The sequence below is a fragment of the Perissodus microlepis genome, chromosome 7 (genome assembly GCF_051167445.1).
Source record: "Perissodus microlepis isolate ML-2025 ecotype Zambia chromosome 7, ASM5116744v1, whole genome shotgun sequence".
Lineage (NCBI taxonomy): Eukaryota > Metazoa > Chordata > Actinopteri > Cichliformes > Cichlidae > Perissodus > Perissodus microlepis.
Genome location: NC_140467.1, coordinates 7,429,788 through 7,454,843, shown reverse-complemented (window position 1 = coordinate 7,454,843; position 25,056 = coordinate 7,429,788). Strand labels below are relative to the sequence as shown.

General features: G+C 42.1%; 2 protein-coding genes across 5 annotated transcripts in view; one reads left to right on the top strand and one right to left on the bottom strand.

Annotated features, from left to right (window-relative positions):
- The window catches only part of eea1 (early endosome antigen 1), a 17,783-nt gene extending 9,672 nt beyond the window's left edge, over window positions 1-8,111 (top strand). For both annotated transcript variants that reach the window (XM_084933070.1, XM_084933069.1), the window contains 16 exons: window positions 108-311; window positions 495-695; window positions 837-950; window positions 1,165-1,320; window positions 1,436-1,575; window positions 1,677-2,007; window positions 2,081-2,182; window positions 2,270-2,464; window positions 2,626-2,808; window positions 2,949-3,134; window positions 3,209-3,340; window positions 3,575-3,760; window positions 3,847-4,085; window positions 5,145-5,265; window positions 5,382-5,480; window positions 5,570-8,111. In XM_084933070.1, the coding sequence (XP_084789196.1) occupies window positions 108-311; window positions 495-695; window positions 837-950; window positions 1,165-1,320; window positions 1,436-1,575; window positions 1,677-2,007; window positions 2,081-2,182; window positions 2,270-2,464; window positions 2,626-2,808; window positions 2,949-3,134; window positions 3,209-3,340; window positions 3,575-3,760; window positions 3,847-4,085; window positions 5,145-5,265; window positions 5,382-5,480; window positions 5,570-5,692 (2,712 nt within the window). In that variant the 3' untranslated portion in view covers window positions 5,693-8,111. The remainder of the gene's footprint in view (window positions 1-107; window positions 312-494; window positions 696-836; window positions 951-1,164; window positions 1,321-1,435; window positions 1,576-1,676; window positions 2,008-2,080; window positions 2,183-2,269; window positions 2,465-2,625; window positions 2,809-2,948; window positions 3,135-3,208; window positions 3,341-3,574; window positions 3,761-3,846; window positions 4,086-5,144; window positions 5,266-5,381; window positions 5,481-5,569) is intronic.
- On the bottom strand, window positions 7,412-25,056 carry plekhg7 (pleckstrin homology domain containing, family G (with RhoGef domain) member 7). Of its 3 annotated transcripts, none has more exons than XM_084933074.1 (17): window positions 24,789-25,056; window positions 23,443-24,227; window positions 22,733-22,755; window positions 20,372-20,490; window positions 19,149-19,189; window positions 18,684-18,785; window positions 16,569-16,718; window positions 16,211-16,306; window positions 15,796-15,894; window positions 14,389-14,502; window positions 13,807-13,981; window positions 12,706-12,821; window positions 10,948-11,035; window positions 10,774-10,853; window positions 10,509-10,653; window positions 10,203-10,300; window positions 7,412-9,736 (listed from the first exon to the last, which is right to left on the bottom strand). In XM_084933074.1, exons 2-17 carry the CDS (start codon window positions 24,112-24,114, stop codon window positions 9,626-9,628), a joined length of 2,229 nt encoding a protein of 742 aa, XP_084789200.1. In that variant the 5' UTR covers window positions 24,115-24,227; window positions 24,789-25,056; the 3' UTR covers window positions 7,412-9,625. The 3 variants fall into 3 exon arrangements, with proteins under 3 accessions (XP_084789200.1, XP_084789199.1, XP_084789198.1); XM_084933073.1 differs by having other exon boundaries at window positions 23,443-24,230; window positions 24,798-25,056; XM_084933072.1 differs by having other exon boundaries at window positions 24,798-25,056.

The window sequence follows — 25,056 nt, the reverse complement described above, 5'->3', positions numbered from 1 at the left end:
TCAACATTTTTCCATGTGTATCACATCACAACCCCAATGAGATAAAGGATTTACAGTTTTAAAAAAATGAACAAAATACCAAAAGTCTTGTTTGTCTTGTCATTTAGAATGACCTGGAGCAGGTGTTGCGTCAAATCGGAGATAAAGACCAGAAGATACAGAACCTGGAAGCTCTGCTTCAGAAGAGTAAAGACACAGTGAGCCAGCTGGAAGCTGAGAGAGAGGACCTGTGTGCCAAAATCCAGGCCGGGGAAGGAGAGACAGCTGTCCTTAACCAGCTTAAAGAGAAAAACCATGCACTACAAGAACAAGTGGGCACACACACACACACACACACACACACACACACACACACACTCTTCTAGATTGCCTCACCTCATGTCCGTTACTGTTGTATAGAAGGAAAAAAAACATAGCATCATATAGAAAGACCAGCATTGAGCTCTTAGTCATTCCCCGAGTTTATAACTTTTTTTCATGTGTGGGATTTAAAGGTAACACAGTTGACAGACAAGCTCAAGAACCAATCAGAGAGCAACAAGCAAGCACAAGATAATCTACACAAGCAGGTCCAGGAGCAGAAGACTCTGCTCCGCTCGGCCCAGGACCGAGCTCATACCCTGGAGACTTCAGTCACTGAACTCACCACCCAGCTCACGGAGAGCAAGGAGAAAGTGGCCCAGTTGGATACTCAGGTAAGCCTCTGATAAACGTGTCTGACTGTAATGTGTTGATATTGATATAGGTGTGTTGCACACGTGCAGCTTAACTGATCCAAGCACACTATGTTGTGTCTTTAGTTTAAATAGTGAGAATAACAGATTGTTTTTCTGCAGCTGAAGGCAAAGACAGAGCTGTTGCTCTCTGCAGAGGCAGCTAAGGCTGCACAGAAAGCAAACCTTGAGAACAGCCTGGAGTCTGCCCAACATGCACTACAGGACAAGCAGCAGGTTAGCTTCCTCTCTGTAGAACTGGTGTTAAAATTTGGCTAAAGCGCCCCACTGCTTCCTTTGTAATGTGTCATACTTCTTTCCTTTGAAGACCGAAACAGTGAAACACAGTTTTCACAGTTTCATTTGACTTTGTGCTTTTTTTTCGTCTGTTCCACCTCTGCTCACCTTTTTATGGCTGCTGTCCTTCACTCTGCCTTGCTGTCCCTTTTAGGAGCTGAATAAGGTTCAGAAGAACCTGGAGGATCATGGCCAAAGGCTCAAAGAGAGACAAGAGCAGTGCACACAACTAGAAAGCAGTCTGAAGGAATGCAAAGACAAGCTACTGGCCTCAGAGCAGCGGATAGAGCAGCTGGAGGGACTCGGCAAGGTCTGCGTTGAGTTCTCGGTTTAAGAGATTTATTTTTGATCTGAATGATGTAACACCTAGAAAGTACATCCATGTATTTCTTTTATAAGTTAACGTGGTTTTTTTATTCTAATAGAAATTGGAGTCACAGGTAGGGGAGATGCAGGCTGCACGGGATCAGGCGCAGCAGGAACTGCAGCAGCTGCAGAAGGAAAGTTCGGAAGTTAAAAAGAAAGCCAAGGAGCTACAACGCTCGCTGGAGACTGAGAAAGCAGGGTGAGAGATTGTGCTTTTTAGTTTTCAGAGTAACTGTATTTTACTGATTTTTCTGTGTTTCTGTGTTTTATTGAATAACCTCATGTCTTTCCTCTACCAAGTGCTACAAGTCTGCAGGAGGAATTAAAGAAAAAGGCAGGTACCTTGAGTGATGTCCAACAGAAGCTAGCACAATCCGAGCAGGGGATTGCTACTTTGAAGGCAAACCTGGAAAAGGTGACCCAGGAGGGAAAGTCTCAGCATGCAGAGCTGGATAAAAAAGCTCAGAGTCTGGCAGCAGAGTTACAAAAGGCCCAAGAGGAAAAAAAGGCTCAACAAAAGGAGCTTGCAGCTACTCAGGAGAGTCTCGGAAAGGCTAACAAGGCACTGAAAGAGAGTCAGAGTCAACTGGACACTGAGAGGAAGAACCATAAATCAGCTATAGCGGAGAAGGTAGGTTTGGTTAATCTGCAGCCTGTGAGAAATTCTAGGAAACAATTACTCACATGAATCCATCTCTCCCCAGGATAAGTCTAATGAAAAAGCAAGACAGGAGCTTCTGAAAAATAATGAGTCCATCACAAAGGCAATGAAGGAATCCAAAGAACAGCTGGAGCAGATGAGAGAGGTAAGCGTCTAAAAAGAAAATGCAATATCAAATGTTATAGACTTTAAAATCCAACACATAAACATCTGTTGTTTCTGAAACTGTCAGTCAGAGAAACAGCTGAAAGTGCAGCTGACCTCATTAGAACAGCAGCACACAAAGACTCAGGAGACACTGAGGGAAAAGGAGAACGAGCTGGAAAAACTGCGGACGCAACTGAAGATGACCCAGGGATCTTTGGAAGAAGAGATTAAGAAACTGAATGGCCAAGTGACAGAGCTAAAGGAAGCTGGTGTCAGGAAAGTAAGTACTGTCTTTAAACTAAGAAAAGAGACAAGCGTTGTACATCTCCTCATTAACATTGTGGTCAGTGTTTCTATACTGAAACAAGTCATTCTCAATGAGTAGAGCTTTGTAACAGTGGACAATCCATCACAGTCTGTTACTTTAACTGTTATCTCCAGGGACAAGAAGAAAATAAGCTGAGGGCACAGGTGTCAGGGCTCGGCCAGGAGCTGACCTCCGAGAAGAGCCGGACAGCAGAGCTGCAGAAGGCCTTGGAGCAAAGCAAGGAGAACATCAGTAAGCTTCAATCTAACGTGTACGGAAAAGACTCTGAGGTTTCTGCCCTCCGTCAGGATCTCAAGGTACATTAATGCAAGCGAGACGAGGCTGTTATAGTGCAGCTTCAGGTGATTCTCAGTCTCAGATTGAAATGTATTAAATTATACTTACGGATTTTGCAGTGAGTGATTCTAAGTGACTTTCAAACTTCTTCTGTGTGCAGGCGTCAGAGCAGAAACTGAGCATGGCTCAGGAGGAGCTGGCTGCTAATCAAACCCATCAGTCAGGCTTAGAGTCCCAGATCCAGGACTTGAAATCAGCCCGTAGCTCGCTGGAGCAGGAGCTTGCCAAACGGGACGAGAAGCTCCAACAGAAGGAGCAAACCCTGAAGGAGTTGCAGAAGCAAAAGGTCTGGGAAACTATTAACACCTAAATGTTCACAGTTATCAATTCATTTAATCTAAACCGTGCCAACTGATTCAGGGTCAAGTTAAGGAGGAGCTGGACAAGGAGAAGAGCAATGTGGAGGAGCTGAACAAAGCAAAGAGTGTCCTGCAGAAGAACAACATAAGGCTGACTTCAGAGTTAAAGACACTAACAGAGAAGAGCGAGAAGGTCAGTCACGCTGCTTAACAAGCAGCAGTGTTTGTCTTAAGATTTAAGATATTAGATATTGATATATCTCATACTGATATTTCTCATGTTGGTGTGTCAGGGATGCAGCAAGGCTGCATTCTAGCCAGCAATTTGACATCATAGCTGTGAAGAGATCACAGATGAGTTATTGCTTCTTTTGTCACAGAAACTTGACCAATTTGTCTATCGATGCCCATAACTGTGTCTTCTCAGGAGCTCGGTGAATTGCAGGAAGCCAAACAGCTGTTGATCCAGCAGAAACTTGAGCTGCAGGCTCAGGTGGAGGCTGCACAAGGTGCTCTCAAGCAGGAGCAGAAGGAGCACCAGACCACCAAGGATGGCAGGAGTGAGAGGGAGGAGCAGCTCCTAGCCCAAATCAGGGACGCTCAGGATCAGCTGGTAGGCTCCCAAATCCCAAGAAATACAGTATTAGGCGCTTCCCTTCTTATTCCTTTCTCTGACACGGTCAATTCTTCCATCAAAAGGCAGCAGAGAAGAAGAGATGGCAAGAGCAGGTGAAACGTGGGGAGGAGGCAGAAGCTAAGATGGGTTTGCAGGTGACAGCCCTGAATGAAAACGTGGCCACGTTGAAGAGGGAATGGCAGGGCAGCCAGCGGAGAGTCGGCGAACTCGAGAAACAGACGGATGAGCTGAGAGGAGAAATCGCTGTGCTGGAGGCCACCGTGCAGAACAACCAGGACGAGCGACGGGCTCTTTTGGAAAGGTGAATTGATATTACTTCTCTTTGACCTTTGACACTTTGCTTAGCAGAGATGCTATAAACCCTGAAAAGGTATGAAATATCCTTGAACGCCTTGAAAATTCACTGCTTTTAGAACTATTCACAGTATTTTATTGGTCATATATTCAGTTCCAAGAAAAAAGAAATAATACTGTATATGTTACCATCCTCAGTGCTTTATAAACTCTTTGTCCACAAGTTTAAATTGGCTCAATGTTTTTTACAGCAAATCAAAAATAAGTGGGAAATTCTCTAAAAGGAAAAAAATAATGAACAAAATAAATATCAGCCAGCAGGTGCAGGTCGAAATATATCCACTTTCTATAATGTTTTTTTTTTTTTTAATAAACCGAGAGCTTGTCTTTGTTAAATTGCTTACAGATCAGTTTCAGGGTGAAAATGCAGTTATAACAACAGAAAGATTGTTGAGCTGGACTGAATAAAACTCCACACTATGAAAAGCTGATACGCCTCATTTCCAAGTAAAACTCAGTAGCTGTCAGGAGCCAAACAACCAAGGATGTACAGGCACAGGCACACTTTCTAAAATGCAGGTTTTATTATGCCCCCAAAAAGATGCAGATAATATCCAAGAAACATAACCATGAAAATAGGCTATTTTAAGAAATAAGTGTAAATTAAAAAAACAATCCTTCTCATGGCGTCACAGCAGATGGTTAATTCGATTTGGTTGGCCTCTGCACTTAAACCATTTCCACTCCCAAGCCACCCACAGGCTGGAGCAGCAGACAGGTAGCAGATCAGCTGCGTGGCTGTGGATGTGACCATCACGAGCTTCACTGATGCCTTACAAATGAAAACATGTAATTGGGCCCATCAGGAACTGAATGCTAAACTTAGTTTATAGTAGAAACCTTTAAATGATGTTTAAAAGCGTTTTATATTCATGTGATGATGTAGTTATAAAAAACTGTCACACCTCCTAACAAATGAAATCATCTTACCCATTTAGGAAATGCATTTTGAAGCTTAAACCATTAAATAAGATGACGTCGCTGGGGCTCTACGGTTGTGTTTCAGGTGCGTGAAGGGTGAAGGTGAGATCGAGAAGCTCCAGGCCAAAGTGGTGGAGCTAAGGAGGAAACTGGATGACACGACGGCTGCCATGCAGGAGCTCGGCAGAGAGAACCAGTCGCTTCAGGTCAGCGCCAAAACTCAGAAATTCTAAAATAATGAGATGATGAAAAAGGAGGCTCTTTATCATAGCGATAAAGTTAGACGTTGTCTGATTGTGCCAGCTTCTGTTGATCCCTTTAGATCAAGCAGTCACAGAGTCTGACCAGAAAGTGGGCTGAGGATCACGAAGTGCAGAACTGCATGGCCTGTGGGAAAGGCTTCACCGTCACAGTCAGGAAGGTGGGTATGATTTTTGTTTTTAACCCATAAGAGAGCACGTTTGAGTCGTTCCTTACCCTGAGCCTCTCTTCTTCTCTCTGAATGTCCAGCACCACTGCAGACATTGTGGAAACATCTTCTGTGCCGAGTGTTCGTCAAGGAACGCCCTCACTCCATCCTCTAAAAAGCCAGTACGCGTGTGTGAGACGTGCTTCGAGGAGCTCCAAGGCTGATTTTCTTTTGTTTTCCCCCCTCTCATTTCTTTAACCCTACTTACCCGCCCACTCCTACCTCCCCCCATCCCTCCCCTACCCTTCCCTTCATCCCTACCCTACCCTTTCTATTCCAATGGGCAGAAGAAGGCATGTCTTTGTCATTTTTAATGTGCACTATAAAGGACAGACGCTGTGCAAAGACTCCCACCTGAATGTGACCTCTGACTCTGGTGTGGAGGGAAACGAGGAAAGGATTTTCGCTGAGGAAACACCGGAGCCGTGCGATGGGTTGGGGTAGGACTGGTTGGGATTGTCTGTATCTGTTTTTGTGCCTTTGCTACTCCTGTGGACTGCCAGAGAGCGGAGACAGTGAAAATCAAAACACCTACCATTTCTTTTAAGTTCGTATCCCACTAGTAGTTATAAGGCATACGTTGTGAAATGTTTGGCATCATATTTGTTAAGACACTGCAAAAGTGAGTATTGTAAAAGTGATGTTGTAATCTGCCCTGCAAAGGTAAATGCAGTTAACTAGTATTTGCTTTTTATCGCTACAAAGCTCTGCAGCAGGCCCATCACAAAGATATGTGAGTTCTAATTTTTGTTGCAAGAAAACTCTTAAAAACTTAAGCGATCTTGCATTTTTTTATACGTCACCTCTCAAAGTGTAAAAACAGACACGCACACACTTAGTTGCTGGCAAAACGAGGCTGTGAAACCCTGTCGGGTTCAGGATTTCAGCAATCTATAAAAAAAGTTGTCTGCAACACTGTGCAGTGGAAATGATTAAACATCCTTCTAGGGATTTTTAATCTTAAAAAACAGAAAAACCCTCCGTCAAAAGACTCGTGCACCAGCGTGTTTCTGTACAGACCTTCGGATCAGTTACTGCGTGTTTCCTTTGTGCGGCAGAGCGTTTGTGAGTCCGTTGGATTTAATGTATTCATGACCAAAGAATGTGTGCAGCAGGAATACAACCGAGGTCTAAGCCCTGACTTTGTTTCATTTATCAGTATTTTTCGACGTGTCGTCATTTTTAAGTCACGGGGTTGCATATTTTTATCTTGAAAACGGCATATGTGGCAATCTGAGAGGCTTTTTTTTTTATGTGAAGTCGTGTTTTTGTTTTGTTGTGTCCTGTGCCACATTACTCTTAACGTGTTATTTTCTTCAAATCGTGGTGCTTTCTGCAGACTTACAGGTGCCTGCATGTTAATTTTTTTTGTTCCTTGCTGCTTGTCTCCACTCAGCAGCACTGACCTACTGGCTGGAGTTGTGTGTTTTTGTATGCGTGTTCTGCTTTCAAGCAATAACTGTGGAGGCGTGTGTGTGTGAAGTTGCTGTAACAGAGTGTGTATTTTAGTGTTAGGCCTGCTGTGTATGCTGAAATGCACTGTATGAATGTCGGCTGCTCAGAATCTCAGCTTCTCTCTGGCATGTTGCTCTTGGGGGCTTCGGTGCTGCTTTCAGGAGCAGCGATTGCTGACGGCTCTCTGTCCAACGTGTCTGCTGCTGAGAACAATGTCAAAGTTGATTCCTGCTTTGTTTAATTTATAATTGTTGATCGCTCCTGGTAAGATCTCTTGTGCAGTTGTCAGTAGACTGGAGAAGGTCACGATGTAACAAGCAGCTTGCTTCAGACTTACTACGTTAGCTCTTATGCTTGTATGCTCATTACAAAAGAATGTCTGTCTCAGTTGCCATCTTTCAAAAACACCAGTCTTTTTGCTTCAGTGGTTTTGTTATGTCTACCTCAGATTGGCCCAGGAAAAGCACTATTTCTAAATGATAGACATCACAAATGTTGTATCTCTGCCTGCATTCGATGAGGGATTTTGTGACTGATCTATTATAGTGTACAGACCCGAAACTCTACAGAGATGATTTGCACCTTATCGTATTCTGGGCTTGTCCGTATGAGAGCTCAGCTACAAACGTAGGACCACCGACTTTATACAGGCTTCGGCATTTCTAGCACCGCTGTACTCAACTGCTCATTAATACTAAGGCTGTCATCTTTGTAAATGTTTGTAATGAAAGAGAAAAATAAAATCTATATAACACTCGTGGGTGTAGAAACATGATAACGGTGAAACTGTGTGTGGATTCATCGGTGTCTTACTCATTTTTACCAAACGGCACCACAGACGTGAAGACACTGAATTGTGGCTTGCTTTGTGTTGCTCTCACTTATCATGCATGATGACTTTACTGGCCTGTGGCTCACATGTTTCTCCATTGTTTAGTCATCATATTTGGCGGTTGTGAAAGTGTGTTTTCACGCAAACATCCTGCACGTCACCGCTCGCCTTGAGCAGCGTCGACGTGACTTTGGCTCACTGAAGCTGGATGAGGGAAGTGATTTATGTTCACATGCACCAGATGATTTTTCTAATTGTCATGGCAAACGTAAAATAAAACCTGCAGTATGTTTGTATCTTACCGTGTCATGTTTTTGTCGCTTTGCAGGAATGATTCTCGAAGCCTCTAAAAGCGCTGAAGTTTGAGAAATGCACACAGTACCAACAAACAGCAAATGACTGAAAGAGCAAATCACATCTGAACCCGATGTTCATTCAGTGAACATTTCCCACTACACTGATTAATCAAGTAGTTTTTTAAATGAATTCTGGATGTTCTTCCATGCTGTCTCAAATATCGAATCCATGCAGTGATAAAATACAGAAAGTCTGAAACCACCCCTCATTTCTTTATATTTTGCTAATATAATTAATATTCTTCCTCTTCCAGACTTTCTGAAGGTCTTTCAAAGTTTTCCTTTGGATACAGGTTGCTTTTTCACTAATTTTCAGTCCTGTCCTTGAAACTGACAATTCAATTTTTTTTTTTGTTAAGCAACTTAAGAGTGTGCTATGAATCATTCAACCATAAAAAGGGCTGAACCAGTGTAGTATCTACAGCTAGCAGACTACTTGGAACTTGGCATATCTTGGATGCTGTGCAGTATGTCCTTAAAAAGATGAGTGGATGACAAAAGAAGAACAGATGGAAAATCCAGCAAATACTGGATCTGGCACTGGTCTCAGGTGAAGTGTGGCTGTCAAGAAGCCATTATTAAGGAAGGCAAACAGATAGAAAATGAGTGGTAACGGGTCTTGAATCCAAATTTTCTTTTAGTTTATACGTATTGATGACAATTTGAAAGGAGGTCAGGAGAGAGGAGCGGCAGTGAAGGTCCACAGCCATCTGTAAACCACGGTGTAGGCTGCATTTCAGCCAGTGGTGTCTGAGATCTTGTCAGAATTAATTGTAAATGTATTATAAATGCAGGAAAATACCATCACCACCATCTGCTATGCAATAACACCTGGAAAGCATCTAATTGGCAACGGCTTCATTTTTCAGCATGACAATGATACATACTGTCAGTGCAGTAAAACCATACCTGGATATAAAAACAAACCTGGACCTCAACATTACTAAAGCAGTGTGGGATCGTCTGCACAGAAAATGAAACAAAAGTGAGAAACATCAAAAGAAGAGCCTTGAATGTCTTTCAAGAAGCCTGGAGAACTGTTCCTGAAGGTCTGTAAGAAGTTACAAAAAGCGTGCCTAAGAGATCAAGCTGCAGTGGTCATACTAAACTTTCAAGCTCTTTAGAATGCACCTATATCCTATTTTTAAAATATTAAATAATTAGGGGTGGCTGAAGACTTTTGCACAGTACTGTATGAAGCACTACATCAGAAGTGATCAATAGCTCACAGACAAGTTATAAACTGCATGAAATGATGTGTGGAACGCTAAACCCAACGTTTTACTACATGATGAGATGTTTATTTTACACTACTGTAGCAGCTGCCTTCACAGGCAAACCGTTTACAAAATCATCCTAGTGCTAGTGCAGTCATTTACAAGACATCAGGGGGCAGTGAAGTGCACATTAACAGTAGAAACTTTTTCACATGGCTTCTAGTTCTGCTTGATGGGTCATATCTGTGAAGACTCCAGCCACAGCGAGGAGCTCTTTACTCGTGCCTGCTGAGAGTCCTGCTTCAGCAGCGCCGCCACTGCGCCCTCTATCTTTGACATCCATACTCTCTGGTGGGGAAAAATGTTTAGAAAGAGAAATATCAGATTTACCAGTTTGAATAACTGATAATATTATAAATTGTATAGCTTATTATTTCTTTGTTGCTGTAAGCTGTCCTAAACAGCTTCACACAAGTAAGATTAAACAATACAGCAATTTATTTTTATTTTCCTATACATTGTTCATCGAAACCAAAATAACAGAAACCTTTAAAAAGATTAAATGCATAGCTATGAATTTTTACTACAAATAAATCTGAACAGACATGCATGAAAACTGAATTTAGAAATCATTTAAAATATTTTAGCTTCACTTTCAGGGCTCTGTAGAGTTCACATCTTGCACTGATGTTTTGCACAAGGCAGAAATGTTTGGATAAACTTATGACACATTGTTCTTCTGAACATAATGTGATCTGTGTCCTGCATGCTCTCTTTGGAAACATTACAGGTATTCACAGTTGAATTGATCTACCTTGACAGCCTCTGACGCAGCTTGCAGGATGAATGCACCAATACACTGTTGGTAGCGGTTCTGGTGCATTACTATGAAAGAATGAGGCAACCCCGATGCTGTCAAGAAAGTACAAATGCTTTCATTTAATAACACCAATGCACCACATGGCATGCAAACATAAACAGAGAGACGTGACCCAGAAGGATATTTTGATTCTGTTGACTGCTTTGCTACGATGTGCTACAAACACTATTGTTGTGTTCTATTAAAAATGGGTTTAGAGCTAGAAAACTTAATTAGTTGAATCTTAAAAATTTTACTTACAGGAGGCATTAAGTTGATCGATGTTTCTAAGTTGGAGTCGATCCAGAGAGATTGGCTGGTCGAGAACCGTGAAGGTGCATCCCTCCTTCAGCATCTGATCCAGCTCCAGGTTTTTCAGAGGATTCTGCTCTGGACCTACGGACCTCTGCACAGGATGTCAGGACATTTATATGAAGTTATGAGGGATATGTAGTTAAGGCATCCTTGCACTAAACATCTATCACTAGCCTAGGTTAGAGTGAGCAAAGGTTAAAGAGTGACCCACCTTCTTGTTTCTCTTCATCTTTGTAATCAGCAAGAATTCATCAAAGAGGAACATATAGACGTCTATGAGCTTTGCGTTCTCTGGGAATTAACCACAGAAAGATGACGTAAAGTTTTTAGTCGATTCGAAGCAGGAAGCGTGTGAAATGTGTTGGATTTATGCCAGCGGACACACCTGTGAGGACGAGTTTCCCTTCATGCAGCAGACTCCTGTGAGAAATCAGATTATCCAGTGTGACAGCCTTCAGAAGATGTTTCAGATTCTGAAAGAAAGCAGTGAGTCACTTTAGAAAACATTTTCACCTTTTAGCGCTTTTCAGACACATTGGTCTTTCCATTAATCTGACAGCAACTCAGCATGTTGGCTTCTGAATGAGCGCCCTGGCCCTCTACTAGTAACATGTACATATCACTTTAAGCATAGCACGTCTTAACTGCATACTATTGGATTAATAAATAGGTATGCGCATGATAGCGAAAGAGCAAGTCACTCGTGTCTAATTTAAGATGCATCTTTGGTATTTCAAATCCAGATGAGCTGCCTGTGTGAGGTAGCTGCTGCAAACAGGTAGCACACAAAAACAAACACGTTCACATAAACAGATGACAATGGCGGAAAGAACTAAATGTTCAAAAATGTGGTCACATTTAACTACGGTTACATGCTGGCACTACCAGTACCACGGGTGCAAATAAGTATTGTCAGCACTGATGATAGTTAAATGGTCACAATACTTATATGCAACAAGTCATTTACATGTATGACTTACACATCACAGCTCTCTACCACTGCTATCTGTGTTCACTTCAGTTCAGGTTTGTTTATATAGGACCATATCACAATAGTCCTCCTCAAGGCAATTTATACTTTACTATATAACTTGCAATGTAAAAGCAAAGACTACAACAATTATACAGTCCCCCTATGAGCAGGCACTTAGGAAAAGTTTTTTAAACAAGAAGAAACCTCCGGATCAGAACAAGGCTCACTGAGGGGCAGCTATCAAGGAACTGGTTCATGGTGAGGAGAAAGAGAAGAGAAAAAACTGACAGGACAAAACACAAATTTCGGAAGAGAACGCGTGTCACAGTGTATGACAGGAAATCTCCCAGAAGCCTGTAGCAGCAAAACTAAAAGGTGTTTCAGGGTCACCTGATCGAGCAGCAACTATAAGTTTTATTGAAAAGGAATGTTTTAATCAGTTTAGAAGGTATCTGTCTTCCAAATACAAACTGGGAGGTGGTTTCACAATAGAAGCTCTTTCCCCATACAACTGTTGGGTGGACTGGTCCCATTAAAACAAAAGGGAAAAAAATAAGTGCATTTACACACATGCAAGTTTCTCTCCTCTGGTGTCTGAGTCTTTCTGTTTCCCAGCGTGCTCTGCACCTGGATGACAGACTTATTACCTTAGTATAAGTGCTATGAAATCAAGCTATTCATTAACTGTCTTCTTTTCACTGCTCTCACTTACACCAAGTGTTTGCTACTCTTTCTATTTCGCTCTGTATGCAAAGCCCATTCCCTTGCCACATGTACAGCAGAGAGGAGAGAAAGTGAAGATAAAATAACTACAGATGAAGAGAATTCAAACAGAAGTGTTAATCCACCTACAATGACAGGGAAGAAAGACTCTCTTGGAAAAAAGAAGAAGAAGAAGAATAGTGCTGCTGTCATCCTCCCATTCAAATTGAAGCTAATATTTAAAGATGTGAAACTGAACTATTAGCAAATGACACTGTAAAACTCTAAATACTGCTATTCATTGCTTTCAGATCTGATTTTCTGATAATTTGATCAGTTTATCTGATGATCATCAGGCATTGGAGGATAAAGTGTTGGCACATCTGTGTGACACTTTGCTCTTTCAACACAGTTCCTGAAGACACAAACACACCCAAATAGCAATATATACACAAACACAGGACAGACCTCAGGGATGAAAGCACGCTTGTCCCTCTCCCATACAGGCAGCCAAACCAGGGCATCTCTCAACTGTTTCACTTTCTGGTAGTTATCCAGCCATTTGACCTTTCCTTCTAAATCACCTGTAAACAGAGAGGACAGGAGACTGAATGTCATTAAGGACAAAAACGGGTCCTCAGACTCAAATTGATCACCGACAACTTCATTCGTGTCTGACACGTCACACAAAACTCCTGCTACATTTCCTGTGCCTTTTATTTTACGTAACATATACCTATGTAAAATATGCATTTTATAATGTACCAAAGTGCATAATGATTACATTCATTTACAATGCTATACAGTGATGCCATACATGGGCGTGACCATATCGTGAGAGATTTCAGCTGTCTCTGCTTTTACAGTAAATATCCCCCACACCCACAGAGGACTTTGGTCTACACATCCTAGCTGTGATTACAATACTCATTGTCACCAACGCTTTACACAATCATAACCTTTTAAAAGGTGTGGTAAAACACAACTTTTAATGGTTATGGGACAGGGTTTAATTAAAGATTTCTGAACCCCGAGCTGTTTCGTTTGGTACGGTTATTTGTTCAACACGGCAACATGACATTGAGTTGAACGGCTGTAGAACATTTCCCACAGCCTGTCCTTCCAGTTATATAATAAACCGCCAAAACAGGTCTGCAAGCAGAGGCTTGCAGTGAAAAATAAATGGTCAAGGCCTCCTGGCTGATATCCAAAGCATGCAACCTGTGTGCTGACAGGCACTGATACTAGCTGACCTGTTTATGTTGACAGACTTACGTCCACTTAAAAAGCCCTTTTATCTAGATATGTTTGTAAACCACCAGGAGGCAAACACGTCTAGAGGCGTGCTGAAGAAACACGTGAGTCATGATCAGCTGATTAACATTACTCAGACGCCTGACTCAAAACATTCATTTTGCAAGGTGACAAGACCTGTGCAGAGCGCTTTAATTTAGCAGGACTGAAACAGTAAAAGCTTATTTAGCCAAGCAGAGTCTCCTAATGAGGTCAGCCGAAATCAAAAGGAGAGCATTTTGATAACAGAAGGGAATTTTCGAATTCAGTGCTCACATATCGATTTGTCCACTTGTTCTGCTATAAGTTCCAGCCCTCGGGTTTCGTCCTCCTTCTGACATCTCTTTGCGATATTCCGCAACAGCAGCGGGTATCGAGTTAGCCTCTGCAGCGGTGCCACCAGCAGGTCACGCAGGTGAAGCCGTCGGCACTGCTTGCTCCTCTCACACCACTGAGGAGAAAAAAGGAGGGACAAAGAATGGGTACAGTGACAGAACGAGTGAGGTCAAATGTTTGAAAGGACTTGACTTTGTAGGGAAGGAGGGAGAGGATGGGCAGTGAAATGCCTGTGAGAAGAAATTATATGTAAGACCAAACACAATGACAGTTCCAGCAAACACGCCAGCATGATGACAGGGAAAGTTACACAAGGTACAAACGGTGACATTCCTCCCATTGGCAGGCTGCTGTGACACTGAACTGATTGTTTGCTATTTGGGCACCAATGCTCCTGTGAGTCCTCTCTCACATTGGCACACAACACCTGCTGCATTGTCATGGTACACAGCGTCCTTCCCACTGTGCTGACTGGCACGCTCACATACACACAGACACACACCAGTAAGACCTCTCCTGTACCTTCACGTAAGTCCCAAAGTCCTCTCTGGGCTTCAGACTGTCCAGATACAGAAGAGCCGTGGAGTAGTTGAGGCAATACGTCTGCAGGCAGTGGCATATGCTCTCCTGGAAAGCCTGCCAGCAGACAGTAGTGTTAGACAAACACTGGGATACAGGCTGCTGGGTCGCATCAGCTGTTAAGCTGCAGATAAACATATCGTAAAAAAGCACAAAGAGGATGCCGCATGCACACATGCACGCACAAAAATGTCCAGTGTGTGTTTGTAATGGCATACATGCGTCTAAGATTGTCCTGTGATGTTTCTGTTAAACTTTTAATAATTTTATGTAATTGTAACTAGAGTTAGGTAACCTTTTCCCTTCTCAGCGAGCTTTGAAGATGCCATATTTTCAACACGCTCTTGTCATGAGAGAAAGGAAGATGGAACAGATAATAACAAAGCACATACTTAGATTTCAAAGTACAGTTTAAATGCAAGCGTGCTAAATTTGGTCAGTGAGAGCATGGTGATGGCCGTCCTCTTTTCTAAAGAAAGTAAATTCAGCTGTGTATTTGTGTTCTCATAAAAACATCTGCATTAAGGGGACACTTTCCTGGGCAATAGTTATCACACTTGATTATTGGACTATAAGACTGTGTGGAATGTGTTTTGTCCATGTGGGGAGCTAGAAATCTAGTCAAGCTTGAAGGTGTCGATTTTAGAGCAGGAGCTTCTCTCAGTCCATGGTGATGTAAAACGCTTGTGCAGTTACCAGTTCATAGCAGGCTGGAGCCTTGGTGGTTCCTAAGTTGTTCTTGAACATCCTAAACAAATTCCTCTCATGTGGCTATGCTTAAAGGCCAGGTATGTGCCAACAAACCAAGCAATGTAAATGAACTTCCAAATTCCACCCTGACGAGCGATTAAATATCTGTATGTGCATTTTTAATCCTGTGTGGATTAGAGAAAATCCAAAATAAAGTCCAACTTGTGTACCCAGTTCTTGTTTTTTGAAGTCATTAAAAATATATGCTATACAATCAGCCTACCCTGGAAAATGAACAGTCCAAAGAAATCATAAAAAATTACCAAAAAATGATCAGTGTACTTAAATGTTTGACCTCAACTGTACGAGAATATTACATTTTGGCTTTTCTGCACATTATATCAAGTCCAGCTGATCCTTAATAGCTAGAAGAAAATAAGAATGCTTCCCAAATAAGAGCTTAAGGTTAATAAATTCAAACTATGCAGCTATTTTTCAAGTCTTTGAAAAAAAAAAGCTGTTTATGAAAATACTTAAAGGATTATATAATAATTAATCCAGATGAGCATATCATTCATACTTTTTCTATCTATTTTGATTGTCTTATCAGCGAACTAGTGAACACTGCTGTCACAGAGTCCAAATGTGAATCAAACTTGCCTTCCCCAGCAGATCCAGCAGGGTGGGACTGCCACCCTCAGTAATCTCCAACATGTTCTTGATAACGCGGAGGAGGCTGTTTAGGAAACCTGAGCTCACCTGGAGCAGAAAACAGTGTCAAATGTCACCACAGGGCCATGTGACATTTTTATAATATCACCGAGGTATTATGTTAAGATAATTGTTAACAAAGGTTTTTTACACCACATTATTTTTTTGCTGACCTTTAAATAAGCTTTAAATAAAAAGCTAGCATTTTAAAATAATACAGCTGTAACGACTCATCATTAGCTCTTTCATAGTAACCTTATGTTGATGTGACACCAAACCATGTTGTTTTAAGGATATGAAAGCAACTGTTGTTAAAAATTATTTACACAAACTCCTCATGCAAATGATTTGCATCATTTCTCACCAGGCAAAGCTCATTGAGATTCGCAAACAGCCTCCATGAGTCGATATCAGTCAGGCAGTTGGTCACCTGCAGGTTTGTGAGCGTAGCCGAAAACACCTGAGAGGCACAAAGAAAGCAGAAAGAGAATAGGTTCAAGGTCTCTCTCATGCCAGCATTAAATTTCAAATCCACTGGTGGAAAGACGGGAAAATCCAAAGAGACTTTTACACGAACTCCAAAGGCGGGAATTCAGTGAGAAGAATACAAAGAAGCAGGTGTTCAGTTGCATTTGGGTTTGGTCTATTTATTTGTGATCCTGTGTGTGTTTTTGTGATTGTGTGTATGTGTGCATTGTGAGGCTCTGTAGGGAAAGAGTCACCTCTTTGAGAACCATGAGTTGATCCATGAAGTAAACACACTCGCTGGTGAAGAGCTCCCAGATGGTCTCTTGTCTCTTGAAGCCCTGAGGGTCAGAGGAAGCACTGACCTGGGAAGACTGGTCTTGCAGGAACTCAGCCAGAGAGTAGTCCTGCTCACAGATACACAAAAAGACAAGAAGCTACAGGGAGTGCAGAATTATTAGGCAAGTTGTATTTTTGAGGAATAATTTTATTATTGAACAACAACCATGTTCTCAATGAACCCAAAAAACTCATTAATATCAAAGCTGAATGTTTTTGGAAGTAGTTTTTAGTTTGTTTTTAGTTTTAGCTATTTTAGGGGGATATCTGTGTGTGCAGGTGACTATTACTGTGCATAATTATTAGGCAACTTAACAAAAAACAAATATATACCCATTTCAATTATTTATTTTTACCAGTGAAACCAATATAACATCTCCACATTCACAAATATACATTTCTGACATTCAAAAACAAAACAAAAACAAATCAGCGACCAATATAGCCACCTTTCTTTGCAAGGACACTCAAAAGCCTGCCATCCATGGATTCTGTCAGTGTTTTGATCTGTTCACCATCAACATTGCGTGCAGCAGCAACCACAGCCTCCCAGACACTGTTCAGAGAGGTGTACTGTTTTCCCTCCTTGTAAATCTCACATTTGATGATGGACCACAGGTTCTCAATGGGGTTCAGATCAGGTGAACAAGGAGGCCATGTCATTAGTTTTTCTTCTTTTATACCCTTTCTTGCCAGCCACGCTGTGGAGTACTTGGACGCGTGTGATGGAGCATTGTCCTGCATGAAAATCATGTTTTTCTTGAAGGATGCAGACTTCTTCCTGTACCACTGCTTGAAGAAGGTGTCTTCCAGAAACTGGCAGTAGGACTGGGAGTTGAGCTTGACTCCATCCTCAACCCGAAAAGGCCCCACAAGCTCATCTTTGATGATACCAGCCCAAACCAGTACTCCACCTCCACCTTGCTGGCATCTGAGTCGGACTGGAGCTCTCTGCCCTTTACCAATCCAGCCACGGGCCCATCCATCTGGCCCATCAAGACTCACTCTCATTTCATCAGTCCATAAAACCTTAGAAAAATCAGTCTTGAGATATTTCTTGGCCCAGTCTTGACATTTCAGCTTGTGTGTCTTGTTCAGTGGTGGTCGTCTTTCAGCCTTTCTTACCTTGGCCATGTCTCTGAGTATTGCACACCTTGTGCTTTTGGGCACTCCAGTGATGTTGCAGCTCTGAAATATGGCCAAACTGGTGGCAAGTGGCATCTTGGCAGCTGCACGCTTGACTTTTCTCAGTTCATGGGCAGTTATTTTGCGCCTTGGTTTTTCCACACGCTTCTTGCGACCCTGTTGACTATTTTGAATGAAACGCTTGATTGTTCGATGATCATGCTTCAGAAGCTTTGCAATTTTGAGACTGCTGCATCCCTCTGCAAGATATCTCACTATTTTTGACTTTTCTGAGCCTGTCAAGTCCTTCTTTTGACCCATTTTGCCAAAGGAAAGGAAGTTGCCTAATAATTATGCACACCTGATATAGGGTGTTGATGTCATTAGACCACACCCCTTCTCATTACAGAGATGCACATCACCTAATATGCTTAATTGGTAGTAGGCTTTCAAGCCTATACAGCTTGGAGTAAGACAACATGCATGAAGAGGATGATGTGGACAAAATACTCATTTGCCTAATAATTCTGCACTCCCTGTATAACTCAAAGTAAAGGCTGCATCCTCCACAGAAATCTCAGCAAACATGTTTATTTTATGGCTGTAAATTTCCATCTGCCACTATTATAGATTCAGGAGTACATCAGTGTTTGTTTGTGTACATATACAGGTTGACTTGTGTAGTCACTGCCTAGAAATTCTGGTTCTTACACAGTCTGTGTCATTCAAACATTGTAGGAGCTTCCATGTAACTGTCATCTTCTTATTTCTGAGTCATCTGGCAAACACTGAGTTGTATTTGACTTGGGAATCTGGATGGCTAAGCCTGGATCACAAAGTCAGTGAACGTACAGAACCAACACGATGATTTACAAAACAAACAGCAGCTAATAGCGCTCATTTCTTGCCTTATATCTCTGAAGCTCCGAGTTTCTCCAGTCTTGAATCTGCGCAGTTGAGAGATATTTCTCAATATCTGACACCGTGCATGTCTGCGGCTTGCCTTTACTCTGAAAGGAAAAAAAAATTAGGCAACACATTAGGCAGATTTTTAGGGCTGTGCACTAGCCAAGAAAAAAGGGTGTGTGCCTAATTGTTGTTAATATCTGTTCACATAACAACCCAGCAGTTTCAAAACTAAATTAACAAGTTTGGCTCAAGTTCTGCATTTCAAGTGTTGACCAATTACAAAAAGCTGTGTGGGCCAAAAGGGATAAGAGGAAACACACTAATCTGCTTTGGGAAGTGGGTCAGAGAACAATGTCCAAACCAACTGCTCACTCCTAAAACAAAGTACATCAAAACAAATTACAAGCATGCCACTGGCACCAGTCACACACATCGATGACTAGCAGAAATACAAATGCACTTACCGTACTACGCCTCGAAAAAGGCCACTTTGACTTCTTGGTATCTGTAAAAGTTGTGACAGTGAAAAGAAGCGTGAGCATTTTAAGTTATACGCACATGACAGTGCCAATCACAGCTTACTGAAAATGTCAAAAAAATCTTTTGTTTTTTGTAAAGTGACCACCACAAGTTCTGTCCTTTTGCTTTTTTAAATTCTAGAAATACAAATAATGCTCCCTTTATGACACAACAACACTAGACTGATGTCTACTCATAACTCTATATAGCACTTTCTACAGATTATCTCTAGTCTGTCTGTTTTATAGGTGTGTAGATAAAGTTATAAACCGCACTTTTAGTAAAGATGTAATAATAAAATAAGATGTAACTTACAATAATCTTGGCTTTGAATAAATTTAACGCTATAAAACCATTACCTTCATTATAAAAAGTAATTATAGTCATTAATGAACTTAGTTTGAGGTTTGAAATTCAGCTAAAAAAGCAAACTTTTATTAAAGTACTAAATTAAACATTTAGTCAAAGTAGCTTTCAAGTATTTCAGTAATCAATAATGGTGGGGGAAAAACATTTTGCAGTATTTTTGTAGTATTTTTACTTGCATCTAAACAGGAATACCAAATAAATATAATTTAGTCATAAATTTAAATAGTCTGAGAATACTATAAACAGGAAGGCTCATCTCATGCACCATCATCTGACATAACGTTAGCCGAGCAAACTTAATTGATATCAAAGTGATTAGCAGATTGACTCGGCATTAGGGTAACATTTATGGGAGGTTTTATTGATGGTGTTGGTATGGTTAGCAACCTCATTTTGCAGCCAAAAAACATAAGTGAAGTGAGATAACTTTATCTTTGTGTTACTGGATAAAACAGGTACGGATGTAATTAGCAGATACTCAGGATATCGCATGCCTAAAAATTGCGATGATATTGTATGGCGCCGTGCCTGGTGAGTCCCACGTCTAAAAATAAAAATTTCATGGAAATTCATAAAGTAAACCGGAAAAAAAAATCTAACTGTTGTGCACACATTTGAGTCGATCACCATAACAACAAGAAAGGACACGATACAACCAAGCAGGAAGCAGGAAGTTCATTTTGCTGTGAAGCATTACAACAATAGACATATTGACTCAATAACAGACACACACTAGTTCATGAGCAAGCATCACCTAAACAGAGGGGAGACTGCAATCTGCTGGGACTGACAGAGGTACCTGCGAAGTTTGAGTCATTTAGTAAGTCAGCTGCTCCATTGGACACGAAAAGATCTCCTGGAGAAACATCCAAGCCGGGCAAACTCACGACGACGGAGCTCCGTCTCCTCTGATAAAGCCTGAGGACACAAAAGCGGATAGGTGGACAATTTAAGATGGAAAAAAATCCAAATACGCAAACAAAGAAAACACAAAACAACCAAAAAAAAACCAAAACTAGTTCTTCATACTAAGAAGAAAAGCTCATCAGACATCAGAAATATACAGTTCAATGATTATTACTCCATTGTAAGTGTATTATATTCTAAAAGAATGGAAATCATACAAGCAACAGGAAATTACAGAATTCCTATTTGTGGTTTTACATTGTTGGGATACCACTGAAATACCATCCGCATTGTGCAGCAACCCGGCGATTAACATAGGATAAGTGTTATGTGTCTGATTATCCGTGGATAGATGCTTGTTAATGGATCGCCCTATTTGTGTGGAAGGAGGCAAGCTGTCAGTGTGTGCCAGTTATAATCCGCTTGGTCTGCTTTTCATAGTTAGTAACTGAGGCATGGCTGTGGCTGGAAAAACACAGGCCTGCCTCTCAGCCTCAGGCAGGGCTTAAACGGCCACTGTTCTCAAGTGTTTTGACTTATCCTCTGCTGCTGCTGCACTTCTGGGATTACTGCTGAAAGCAAAAATGGACGTTCACATGTTAAAATTAAAAATGAAAAGCCCAGTGATAAATCTTCATAAGCAATGGAAGCTGACCCTGGAATATGCAGGCTAAATATCCAGAAAGGGCACGGCCATGGAAATGTTTTCATTTGTTGTAAAAGCCCAAAAGGAAGAACTTGATTGGTGACAGCATGACATTAAACCGTCCCAATGCTAAATAGACAACTGCAGTCGTTAAACATGACTGCATACACCCATAAAAAAGGACGCAAAGTAGCCAGACGAGCTGGTTCTGCTAAAGCTAAGGCTCACTTTGAACACGCTGACACTGATCGACAAGCAGTCAGTGACCCACGTCAACACTCTGCGGTTTGGCTTTTAAATATTTTAGTGCCTTTGACTTCAAAAAGGAGAATTTAAGCAGGAATCAGTAGTGATGAAAGTAACAGATTAAGGGCAGATAACAGCAACACACAATGTGGCTAAAAACCATAAGGAAGTGTGACTGACAGATGAGGGCTAATGCCCCTGTTTAGATTGACAATACAATACAGTGGAGCAGAAGTAAAAGCAAGGGGAAGAAAATGCAGGAACAATTTATGTAAAACTTCTTCATTAGATTGAAGGAGGAAGTGTTCTTCCCCTCACGGCGCAACACATCCCTTCACACAGGACCTGCATTCTTGCTGCTGTGGCTGCACAGTTGCAAAAGTACCCTACGAGACTAATTCGAGTGCACATGTAGGCCACATGGCTGCAGGGCCAACTCGTACACTTGGAGGATAGGTCAGTCTACAACTGAGCGGGGGTAACCTGGTACGTTTTTCCTCTAGGACACTTTTGTTCAACTGTGAAAGCACCAACTGTTCTTCGCTCTCACTGGATGGGCCGTTTTCTTCCTGGTAAACTGATACGACACCCACGTCCAGATCAATGTAAAGATGCTGAACAGAGAGACAGATAACAGTCGGCAGTAGCACCTGAGCAATGTAGGGGACATGTGGCACGAAAGGTACGATTACCTCTTCATACCAGGCCAGTGTCGCCTTGCAGTTCATTCCACAGCATCCTCACAATGACATCCTGTTGGTTTGTGGCAGCTCAGAAAGCTTTCTCTTTGTCCGCCTCTCTGCTACAGAGAGCACTTGTAAAAATGGCCGCTTTGTTCATGCATAACAAGAGAAATAATGATGCTCCCAAACAAGACTGTCCCAACCAAGGCTCGCAAAGGCCCGGTCACTGTAAGAGGCACAGTGCCAGGGTGTAATTACAGGGACAATAGCTGCCTAATTATCCGGTGAGGGGAAGAGCCTGGACGCCTATTAGGAGGGGTGTGGGCGGCAGTAAGGGAAAACAGCCTTAATGAGCCCATACATAACCATAGGACTCTCAAAACTTAACCCACCAAGCTTATGAAGCATTAACAAAGACACGAGTGACAATGAGTGCACAACAGGGATCCTCAAAGCAAAGGTCCAATCATCCTCGCTTGCTCTCAGGCACCAAGAGAGCACACAACTCAGAGGCACTCTGATGTGTTGTAGCTCGGATTTTGGGTTGTTTTTGTGAGCGGGTGAAACAGAAGGACAAAAATAAAAAAAGAAACCATATGTGACAGCTGTATCCGTTCCAGGAAGAGTTTTACGACAGGGTAACACAGACAACATGCAAAACAGTCCAAGGTACACTTACCTATCATGGCAGGGTTCCTTCTCCTGTAAGAAAAAAGAACTTTGTTAGTGACCTCATCTTTCCAAATCAGCAGTTACACTACACGCCACATCGGCACTGTCTCGCTCCACAGTCAGGACCAAGCAGAGGGTTCACAGACCTCCTGCCGCTAACAACACCACTATATCACTTTCAAAGACATTCAAATTTGAATCAGTATTTTAAGTGGTCGCTTGCATTCAAAAGCCTCTGATATTGGAGGAGAATGCCGGTGCTCTATTGAGGATCGGCTCGCTTGAATACCGTGAGCTGATGAATAGATCTCCCCATTATCTTTTTCCATCGCTCACTGACCCCTCCATTATTAGGTGACTGCTGACTGCGGTGAATAGGGGCCCGAGGAGAGCACTTCCCAGGGCTCTCCAGGCAGTGGGCTTGGTCAGAGCTGTCAGTGCATGTAACTGCTGATTCATTTGCTGTCAAAAGCTTGCATTGTGAGTGACCACTGCGGGAGGCAAGGCCGATTGAGGGAATGAAGGTTTTCCTCAAGGAAGGAATGTGCAACCATTTAATTTTTAGACTTTGCCAAAAAAGAAAAAAAATCTGCATTAGATTACAGGAAATTTATGTGTGGTGATGGGGAAGAGGTTGGTGTGAAGGTTATGAAAAATCGTCTTTTTCCTGAGTAAATATGCAAACACTAAATTTACAAATACGTGGTAAAAGCTCACCTGAACTTCATCCTCAGGAAATCCATTGTCTTTAATAAGAAAAGGATGAGCACTGTGACATTCTTGTTCCACAGAAGTGATACTGTTGTCAAAAGTCTTTGATCTATGCGATCTGCTTCGCTGTTGGCCTGAGGATGACACTGGCTGATGATCGGCCTCCCCGTCAGAGAGTGGGCTCACTGCAAGAGGTGAATCTACTCGGTGTCCTGGTGACAGGGGACTTATGGGGGATCCCGTGCTTGCAGATGATTGCTCTTCCTGAGTGCTCCCCATCCTGTGAGGCTCTCTAAAATCTATCTGAGGACGTCGGGTGCTCCTCATCCTCCTCAAGGTGGGAGATGTGGAGATACGTCCAGGAGCCTGGCGGTCAAACTGAAAGAAAGGTGGAGCCGAGTTGTCTGGGTTTACCAAAGACAAATGTCTCATTTTGGAGTGTGTCCGTTTGAGATCTATGTGCATTATGACTGGGTTACTGGTCTGGCTCTCTTTGTGCTCAAAAGATGGCGAGTCCGTTTGCGTCTCAGCATCTGCCACACCTGTTGTGACAACTTCATTTTCAGCCCATTCAATGTAGCTCCAGTCCAGCTTCTTTTCATTGTCCGTGTCCTTATCCTGCAGAATAACGTGCTTTAGAGAAGACATTGTAACCTCAAAGGCATTGTAGGGCTGCATAGATCAGGAAATGTGTAATCTTATAGTCTGATTTTTTTTTTCTCCTTCCACTCGAGCTCAGATGATAATCCTGCATTCCAGTCACTGTTCACATCGCTTTACTTCTCCTGATTCTGCTGGGAAAAGATGAGAGTTAGTCATCAGAAAAAAGCAAATGAAACCAGGCACAAGCCTATATCCAAAAAATGAGTTTTAAAAGGTCAGCTGGCACTAAAGAAGCCCTGAAAATACATCGTGTGTTTATATAGTTTACGATACAGATGGAGTAGCTCACATATCCAACAGCAGAGTCACAGCACAGTGTGGCAGTAGAGGTCTTGGCAATGTGGCGCTAAAGAGGCCATGCACCTTGCACTACCTCTACTGACTCAGGTTACCATCTGCTCCTGCTTTTGCATATTGATGTAGCCTTTCTCCTTTTTACTATTCCGTTGTCCTAATGTACTACAACACTGCCTTTCACTGTTTACTCAAAGCCGAAAGAGCAGTTAACTCGGCACATCCACGAGCGGACAAAGGTTAAGGGAATAAAGACAAAAAAAAGTATCGATTTAACCACATCAACGATTTATCTTATAAATATATATATAATATATATATATAATATATAATAAACGCGTTAACGTGAAGAGTGAGACCACACATGCGCCGAAAGAGGGAAAAAATTAACAAGCCTGGTTTACTTTCATCCTCCGGTGCCTCGCGACCACTCGGACCGACAGCTCGCGGTGAAGGCTGACCGAGGAGAGTCCTGCTGGATGTCTGGATACAAGGCCGAATATTAAGTTATTTCTTATTTGTTCCTCCAGAGTGGAGCTCCTACTGCTGGTCCGTGTAGAGAGAAGTGAAGGAAGGAGTGGAGCGTTTCATTGTTCAGCGCTGTGAAAGGTGCGACTGCTCTGCTCTGCTCTCTCTCTCTCTCTCTCTCTCTCCAGCCCAGTG

Coding starts and splice junctions, on each gene's coding strand:
- plekhg7 (XM_084933074.1), bottom strand. CDS start 24,114: ATGCAGCCCTACAATGCCTTTGAGGTTACAATGTCTTCTCTAAAGCAC. Junction 18,786..19,148: donor CTTTTTCGAGGCGTAGTACG/GTAAGTGCATTT, acceptor TTTTCCTTTCAG/AGTAAAGGCAAGCCGCAGAC. Junction 10,654..10,773: donor AGATGAAGAGAAACAAGAAG/GTGGGTCACTCT, acceptor CATCCTGTGCAG/AGGTCCGTAGGTCCAGAGCA.